Here is a 9,107-nt window from a genome sequence, read left to right as displayed (position 1 = left end):
CCTCCGCCCGAGCAGGGGCTGCCCGCAGGAGCCGGCACAGGTGGGGGCTCGGGTGGGGCAGAGAGCTCTCCGGGCCGGTGGAGGCCGCCTGGTAAATGAAAGAGCCATTACCGGATCATTTCACCCCAAACCTCCCCGGGGTTCCCAAGGCTGCCAGAGAACCCCAGCCGGGTTTGGGAGTGGAGCAGTCGCGGGCTGGAACTCCAGGCGGGAGGAGATGCCTTCCCTCATTGCGGCGCTAAGAGGCAGCAGTGACTCCACAGCAAGGTGTTATTTTATTGAAATAACATTTGTTCCCATTTATTAGACACAGACCTGGCGCTGTGGACGGGCTGGGTGAACAAGGAGAGGCTCAGGTACAGAGCTGAGGACACAGGACACCTGACAGCTGGCTCTGTTTTGCTGTAGGAGCCTGAGGCCTCGGGATTAAAGTGCTGCTCACACCTGAGCTTGGAGAACTGGCTTTCAGTAGGGTTGTTCTAAAGGCTGGCTGACCTCTGGAAGAGACATTTCATTCCTACTTAGCACCAAATCTAATTTTACAGTAAGTATAAATATACATATTTAAAATCCATCATGTGAGTAATTTCTCAGCATTTACATAGGACAGAGTAAAAAATTTAACAAATGCTAAAAACAGCTTTTCAGTATCCTCTGAGAGTCTGGTAAAAACTGAGCCACCACTGGAGCATGTGAGGAGTCACTTGGCAAGTATGGAGAGCACTTGGGGTGTATTCTGAGCCTGGTGAGGATTAACCAAAGCTCCATGCTTGGGAGAGGTGTGCAGGTCCAGGTTGCTCCCTCTTGTGACCCAGAGGGATCCTGAAAGTGCAAGTCTGCTTCTGTCACAGTGTGTGGCACCTGCACAGCTCCCATGGGGAAGCAAACACTCACAGGTGGAGGAGGCTGCTCCTGTCACTGCCTCTGCTCCTGTCCAGCAAAGCCTGAAGCCCTCCTGATCAGTCCCACCACAGCAGCAAGTGCTGCTCCCTCGCTCCCTGTGCTCACCCTCCTCAGTAAAACTGTGGCCACGTGGCTTGTTGTGGGCTGGTCACTGGCTAAAACACCCTAAACAGGACCAACAGCCTGAGCTGTGACCCTCAGGACAAGCTGCTGGCCCTGGGTGCGTGGGGATGTTCCTGCAGAGGATTTCACACTGCAGAACAGGCTTTGCTGGACCCCAGCCCAGCTTGTTCTGTGCACAGGCCATTCTAACATGAAAAGCTGCCTTTGCTAAGCACAAACACCTGCTCAGGAACAGCACAGACAGCAGCACCATTATTAACATATTTACACCATAAGTTAAAAATAGCAGGGCAAGGATCCAGCACAAAAGAGATGTCTGGGGCCATCCAGACAGCAGTGGCCTAGTTGCTAGCAAGCTTGGGACAGAGAGAGAGGCCCCTGAGGGCTACTGCCTCCTTGTGTAGAGCAGCCTCCTGGGAAATCCCTGCTCCCTTTGCAGGAGGAGTGGAGATGGAAGCTGCTTCCTCTCAGTGCTGGCTCCAGGTTAGGCTCCGTTGGCACCAGCCTTGCTGCTCTGGGATGCTTCCATTTTGGTCTAGGGGCAAAAGAAAAGGGCAGGTTTTAGGCAGTACAAATGTTTGTTGAAATTGAAAATGTTTTCTGAAGTTGTCTTCCTATTTAGCATGGGATGCTGCTCTGGAGAGTAACAGTTGAGAAGGAGCAAAGTTCTTCAGGTTAAAGGAGACAGGAGTCTGTCTGGACCCCCAAACTTGCCTTAAGCAGCATCCCAGATGTGCACACAAGCACCTAAACTGAAATTAAATATTCACAGGGAAAAAAAATGGGCAAAACAAAGACAATCACTGCAGAAATATTTTTACAGATACAAAGTGGCTCTTACCCTGGTGACTCCAAGGGAGGGCTGGTCTGTCCCAGTGGCCCAAGGCAGATTATTAAGGAAGAGTACAAGGATATATCAGTAATTCCCCCAGTTTGACTGCTCTCTGCCATGTGTGGTATCTTTCTATTGAACAGCCCCCAGTGCAGTTCTCATCCAGTTTCTCCAGCTGCTCCCTGAACTCAGCAGCACTCACAGCATCCTGTACTAGGAACTTCCTTGGCTTAGCTGCAAGCTGTGTGAAGAACAATCTCTTTTGGGAAGTGTAAGAACTCTGACAAGCTCACCTCTTGTGGGGGAGGCTTCACTGATGCTTCAGAGAATGGCAATTTCTCTGTTGGCTGGGACACAAATTCTTCATTCTTCAAGGAAAAAGCAGCTGTAAGTCTCAGAAATCTCTTGGAAAGGCATGAACCCCCCAGGCCCTTCTCCCTTCTGACAAGGCTGCTCCCTGCTCACTCTGTGAAAGCTGTGCTGGCATTTCCATTGTTTCCCCAGCACAGCTTAACTATGTGGAAATATTTCTGGCAGTTGATACAATATTCTTTGATTCCTGCTGCTGCTTTTATCAGCTGGGACTAATCTAAGGAATTCACTGCAGTGTGATGCTGAGAACCATATGCTCTGGCTTTCTTACTCTAGATATTTTGGCTCATTTTGTCCCAGACAACTGAACCCAAATTCACTAAGAGGGCTAAAAACAAGTCCTCTTTAACTGGCTGAATGTACCTGGGCTGAGGCCTGAAGCAATTCAGGTCAAATGCTCCCTGGCTGGGAGCCAGCACCGTGGTACTGAATAACCAGCTGTGCCACAGCAGATCCCTGCTCCCTTCCCTTGCCTCTCAAATCAGAACATGCAGCTGTGGGGCTCTTGGGGGGAAACACCCACACAGTGCAAGAACAGACACTGCTCGTGCTCTGTGCCGTGGTGTCAAACATTGGTTTTGTCCAGCTTTGGCAAGGTTTGGTCACCCCATTCCCAATGATTTCAGCACACGTTTTCCTGCTTGCAGACTGCTGTTTCTAACCTTTCTTCCCTGTACAACAGGGGCAGGGTCCAGGAGGGTCTCCTGACCTTCAAGCACAGATGTCATCACTCCAGCAGCTTCAGCTGTCTGCAGAAGAACACAAGATTCATAACTTCAGTTCACTTGTAGGCTCAGAAAACAAGATTCTGACACAGTCCTTCATTTTTATAATGCGTAATGGTTGAGCTATTAACCTAAAAGCTTTATTCAAACCACTTGCCTTGTTCTGTGGAATGGGAACAGATTGTGGCTTTAGATCTATTAAGTACAAGGCACGGGAAAGCAGGAGGAGAGAAGAGGGAACATTCTCCTTTAAATGCAGATCCAGCCACTGTTGAAAGAAAACAGAAGGGAAAATTGCTTCATATTGGCTGTATGTGAGTATTTATTAATACAACACTCTGTCCTTAAAGCAATCTTGATTGGATAATACACTTTTAAGTTACCATAATGAGAAGAAATGGGTCTAAAGAGTTAGGAATACCCCCACCTCACCTTGCTCCTGTCTGGCCCTGGTTCTATTTGATTTTCTCTTTAGTCTAGGACACAATCTGGACCCTTCACACCTTAGAGCTCAGCTCTGTGGGTGAGGATCCATCTTGAAACTCACACATGAATTCTCAGGAAGCTGTGCCTGCTGCACCTGAGCACTGCCTGGAGTTGTCCTCTGAGGAACCTCACACCAGCCTCAGCCAGGGCACACTCACCTGTAGCCTTGATATTTTATGAAAAATCCTTTGCTAGGATTTTTCTCCTGAGAAGCTGAGGAGCCTCAAGAAAAAAAAAATATAAACAATAACTGTCTGCTGCTGTGTGTGGGGATTTATAAAATCAGAGGGTTTTGGGAAAGCTGTGAAAGGTAGGATTCAGAGACAGCAGAACTGTGATTAGAGTTAAGCAGTAGCCATAAAATAAGTTAGGAGAAAAAATATGTAAAAAGTAGAAAAGTAAGGACAAATGGAACAATGGTATGTGTATTAACACTTCTTTACAATAACTTTCTAATTTGCAGAAAAGTTTACAAACAGGTATTGCATTTGAAATAAGTATTTGAATGCAACAGGTGCATCTGTGATTGGTGCATGTTGGTTGTTTCTAATTAATGGCCAAGCACAGTCAGCTGGCTTGGACTCTCTGAGAGTCAGGAGCTTTTGCTATTCCATTCCATTCCTGTCCTTTCCAGCCTTCTGATGAACCTTTTCTCTCTATTCTTTTAGTACAGTTTTAATATATCATTTTAATATAATATATATCACAATATAATAAATCAGCCTTCTGAAACATGGAGTCAAGGTTCTCGTCTCCTCACACGAAGCATCAATCACACTCACCTGCCCCAGCTGCTCCTTCAGCTGCTCCTCAGAGAGCCCCAGGGAGCGCATCCCTCTGGCCCTGCAGGCGCTCTGCAGCTCCGGCACGCTCAGCCCGCTGACCCCTTCCTTGGCAATCATCTGCAAGGAACAGCAACCTTCCCATCCAGGCACAGGGCAAGCCAAGAGCCTGCTGCACCCACAGGGATTTCTGGAGGTGCCCAGTTCAATCTCCTGCTCAAAATTGCTCAGCATTTTCCATTTGTGCTTTGAAGCTCTTTGGGGATGGGGATTTCACAGCCTCCAGACAACCTGTTCCACTGTTTACCCACTCACTGATTTTCATATTTTTCCTTATCAAGTTGAAATTTCCTTCGCTGCTCCTTATGGCCACTACCTGCTGTCCCTCCACTCTGCATGTATAACTCTGGTTCCATTTTCCAAATAACCCCATTGCACATTGAAAACCTGACTTTTTTATAAGTCAGCACGACTCCAAATCGAAATGTTCTAGCGACAACACCTGCAGTGCCACCCCCATTACAGCTCCCCAGAGACTGCAAGGGAGGTGAGCTCTCACTCTGGTTTCTTCTGAGATCTCTGCTGGGGAGGATGAGACTCCCCTCAACACCACCCTCCCCTGCTGGGAGGGTGTGTGGGCAGCTCCTGGTGCTGCTGCAGACCCACCTCGTCGTCGGCCTTGATGCTGCGCAGCCGCATCAGCAGCTGGAAGCGCAGCAGGTTGTTGGTGCCCAGGGGCTGCAGCTCCAGCAGCTTGCACAGGGCCACCAGCTGCGGCCTCTCCAGGTGCTCCAGGGTCAGCTCGTCCTCAAAGAGCTTGGAGAAGCGCACGACCTCCTGTGTGCTGGGCTGCTGGCCACTGGGACGGGGCTGAGGGGAGGCACAAACAGCCCTGAGCTGAGGGATCCCCAGCTGGAACCTTCCCCCCTTCCCCTTCCTCACAGCTAAGACTCACAGGAGCTGAGGGAAAGCATAAACAGCCCTGAGCTGAGGGATCTCCAGCTGGAACCTTCCCCCCTTCCCCTTCCTCACAGCTAAGAGTCACAGGAGCTGAGGGAAAGCATAAACAGCCCTGAGCTAAGGCACAAACAGCACTGGGCTGAGGGGAAGCACAAACAGCCCTGAGCAGGATCCCCAGCTGGGAAATTCCCCCCTTCCCCTTCCTCACAGCTAAGAGTCACAGGAGCTGAGGGGAGGCACAAACAGCCCTGAGCTGAGGGATCCCCAGCTGGGAATCTTTCCCCCTTCCCTTCCTCACAGGGGAATTCCTGTCCCTGCTGGAGACAGCACGATACAGGTGGGATCCCCATCTGGGAACTTCACCCCCTTCCCCTCCTCACAGTTAGAAGTCACAGGAGCTGAGGAGAGGCACAAACAGCCCTGGGCTAAGGCACAAAGAGCCCTGAGCTAAGGCACAAACAGCCCTGAGCTAAGGGAAGGCACAAACAACTCTGGATTGAGGCACAAACAGCTCTGAGTGGGATCCCCAGCTGGGAACCTCCCTGCCTTCCCCTCCTCACAGGGGAATTCCTGTCCCTGCTGGAGACAGCAGGGTCAAGCAGTTAAAAGTCACAGTGAAACTGTTACTGAGCAGCCACAGGAAGTTCCAGGGGGTGGAAGGTGTGCCCTTCCAGGCTGGGAATTCCCGTGAGCAGGGCTCAGCCACTGGGACTGAGCAGAGGGAAGGCATGAACAGCCCTGAGTGGGATCCCCAGTTGGGAACCTTCCCCCCTTCCCCTCCTCAGAGGGGAATTCCTGTCCCTACTGGAAATACAGTTAAAAGTCACAGTGAAACTGTTATTGAGCAGCCACTGGAAGTTCCAGGGCAAGAAAGGTGTGCCCTTCCAGGCTGGGAATTCGGGAACAGCCCCTGCCAGCTGCTCTGTTTCCACAATCCTGGTACAAATCCCGTGCTCCCTGCCCCAGCCAGCAGCTCTAAAGGTGTGTCTGTGCCATCCTACCTCGTGCAGGTAAAAGGATAATTGTTTCCCTTTCCCCAGGTCTGCCTTGTTCCTTTTGGCCATCTCTGCAATGGTCTCCCTCAGGAACTTGGCTAACTCCAGCCTTGCATTCAATTTCTTCTTCAGCTTCTCTTCCTTCATTTGGGAAATACAAAGTTAATAAATCACAAAACGGAATTGCTGTGCACATTCCTCCTCATCCCTGCCTGCAGCACAGCCTTGCCACAGTGCTGCTCAGCCCAGGAATGAGCTGGGAGTGTCCAAGGCACAGCAGCCCTGAGGAGCTGGGCACACTGCACAGCCTCACAGAGCACACAAACCTTTTTGGACTCCGTCTCAAACGTCGAGGGCAGCATTTCAGGGAAGAGCTTCAGGAACACAGGTAACAGAAACTCCATGAAGGGGACAATGACAAACACCAGGAAGGGAACCAGCCGGAAGAGATCTGCACAAGTTCTCAGCAGCTGCAGGAGAACAGCACAGCAGAGATTACCCAAAGTGAGTCCAAAGAAGGGGTTAAGCCTCTTGCTTCATCACTTTACCCAGGTGTTGTGGCACTTACCCTTCTCCTCTCCCTCCTGGTGAGCACCTGTCCGTGGAGCAGCCTCCACACCATCCTGGCAGCCACCTTGGTGTCAGTCCAGAGCAGGTGGAAGCCATTGTAGTAATGCTTCAGCTCATCCACCATTCTCTGTCGCAAGGGCTTCCTTCCCGCAGGAGCCACCACGCTCTGCTTGGCCGGGCTTTTAGCAGCTTTGGCTCCCTGGTTCCTGGGCTTCCCCTGGGGCAGGGATTCCCCTGGCAGCTGCTGCCGGGGGCTGCTGGAGGTGTGCAAGGCGTGGGCAGGTGAGCGAGGCAGGGCAGCGCCCAGGCAGGCACGGCGTGGCCAGAAATGGCTCCTGGAGTCCCTGCAGGTCCAGGCGAGCTGGGGATCCACCAGCTGGACGAGAGCGACGGCTGGGGAGCACAGAGGGCTGCAGCGCGCCAGGAGATGGGAGCCCCTGAAACTGGAGAGGTGTTCCAGTGAGAGCAGCGCGGGAGAACCGGGCGCCGAGGCACCAAACCAGCCCCGTGAAAGCGGTTTTGTGCCGAGAGCCTGATCTGATCCCCCAGCAACGGCTGAAATACCGAGAATACCGAGAACCCGAGCTGTGCCAGCAGCTCATCCTGAGGGGGGAGCCCCGCCGCGTCTCTTGGGCAGGGCACGCCATAAAAGCCGCAAACCCCCGAGGCCCGTCCGGCCCCGGGGCAGCGCGGGCTCACCTGGCCCTGGCCGCGGCCAGGAGCGCGTTACAGCCGCACGCAGCCATGGCTGGGCCGGCCGCGGCGGGCCCTCACCCCCGGCAGCGGCGGGGAGCGGCGGCAGCTCCGGCGGGCGCGGGGGAGCGCCGGGGCCCGGCCGGCCCCATCCCCGAGCGCCGCCGGGGCCGGACCGGGGGCTCCCGCGCTGCCCCTCTCCGGTCCCTGTGCTCGTGCCAAACCCGGCGATGCCGATCCCAGTCCCGGCGTCCCGGTCCCCTGATCCCGGTTCCGGTTCCACTTCCGGTTCCGGTCGCCGCCGGCCGCGCTCTTCCCACCCCTCCCGCCCGTCCCGTCGTGCCCCGCGCGCGCCGCTCTGAGCCGTCTCCGCTCTGTGGTGTCTGCGCCGTGACGCCATCGCGCCGAGCCACGCCTTCCCGATACCAGCCAATCAAAAGTCAAAATCGCGGCCCTGCCAGAGGTCCGCCCAATAGAAGAGGAGTGGGGCGGGGCCTGACCCGAGGAGCCCTCGGGAAAAGCCGCTGATTGGGTGCGAGAACGGCGGCGGCGCGTGGGCGGTGACGTCACGGGCCGGTGCGTGACGCCATCGCGAGACGGAGGCGCTGCGCATGACGTCACGCGCATGGCGGGCGCTCGGCACCGGCCCGCGGGGCCTTGAAGCCTCCGGCAGAGCCGCACCGGGGCCTTAAAGCGCATCCAGGAGCCTCCAACATGTCCGGGGCTCCGGGGGCAGCCGCAGCTCCCCTGGGCCCTGTGCTGCGCCTCCCCGCTCGCTGAGAAGATTCGCTCCCGATGTCCCCGGGCAGCGGGAGGCCTGTGCGGTCACGGCAGCCTCTCTGCGTACAGTGCTGTATACACACAGATGGCGGCTCTGTGAGGGACGCGGGGAGCAGGGACCGCGCTGTGTCAGGGGGAGAGACGAGCCCCGACGTGTGTGACACAAACACCCCGCTCCCGTGTGGCTGAGGGGCGGGTGGAACACACTGATGGCTGGAGAAATGTTCCCAGCAGGTGACTTGATGCCTGGAAATTTGTAAGGGCCCTTCCAAACAGAGCCGTGCTGAGATTCTATTAAATACTACCTGGTTTTCAGAGACTAGAGGGGAAAAAACACTTCATTGCCCCAGTGAGAAAAGGGTCTGGGGCCCTTTGGCAAATGGATGCCCAAACAGTTGAACAGTGTTCTAAAAGGTAGAAAATAAAACGGGATAGACGGGTGAACAAGGGGACAGAGCTCCCAGTACGAAACCGGGCTTTAAACAGATTTAGATTATGTATAAAAGAGCTTTTCCTGTGGGAATGAGGGACATAGATGAGCCTCCTCTGCTGCTCCTGAGGAGACTCATCTGTGGGTGTTCCTGCGCTGCGCACGGGCCTTTAGGATGGTCCCTAAAGTGAGGGGCAGAATCACTTTTTAAATTTCCCTTCTTACAGCTCTTCGCAGCCCAGCCCCTTGTCCCTCTTGTCCGAGGAGCCCAGAAACGCCTCCCACCCCCCTCCTGTCCCCGGGTCCCCTCGGGGGTCACGCCACCGCCACCCCCCGGCCGAACTACGCCTCCCGTGATGCCTCGCGGCGGGCACCGCCCCAGCGGCCAATGGGCGACGGCGGCGCGTGCGCGCGCGGCTGCGCAGTGCGGCGGCGGCGGGGGGCGGGCGGGGGCGG

General features: G+C 54.6%; 1 protein-coding gene across 2 annotated transcripts; it reads right to left on the bottom strand.

Annotated features, from left to right (window-relative positions):
- Positions 1-256: 256 nt before the first annotated feature.
- Positions 257-7,782, bottom strand: LETM2 (leucine zipper and EF-hand containing transmembrane protein 2). 2 transcript variants are annotated; one of them, XM_041479457.1, is made up of 10 exons: positions 7,448-7,780; positions 6,747-7,191; positions 6,505-6,648; positions 6,185-6,319; positions 4,890-5,093; positions 4,224-4,343; positions 3,113-3,223; positions 2,893-2,979; positions 2,152-2,226; positions 257-1,561 (listed from the first exon to the last, which is right to left on the bottom strand). In XM_041479457.1, exons 1-10 carry the CDS (start codon positions 7,492-7,494, stop codon positions 1,511-1,513), a joined length of 1,419 nt encoding a protein of 472 aa, XP_041335391.1. In that variant the 5' UTR covers positions 7,495-7,780; the 3' UTR covers positions 257-1,510. The 2 variants fall into 2 exon arrangements, with proteins under 2 accessions (XP_041335391.1, XP_041335398.1); XM_041479464.1 differs by lacking the exon at positions 4,890-5,093 and having other exon boundaries at positions 7,448-7,782.
- Positions 7,783-9,107: the final 1,325 nt, after the last annotated feature.

Source organism: Pyrgilauda ruficollis, unplaced genomic scaffold (assembly GCF_017590135.1).
Source record: "Pyrgilauda ruficollis isolate IOZ18807 unplaced genomic scaffold, ASM1759013v1 scaffold113, whole genome shotgun sequence".
Taxonomy (NCBI): Eukaryota; Metazoa; Chordata; class Aves; order Passeriformes; family Passeridae; genus Pyrgilauda; species Pyrgilauda ruficollis.
Note: the sequence above shows the minus strand (reverse complement) of the source record. Positions and strands in the feature narration are given on the sequence as shown.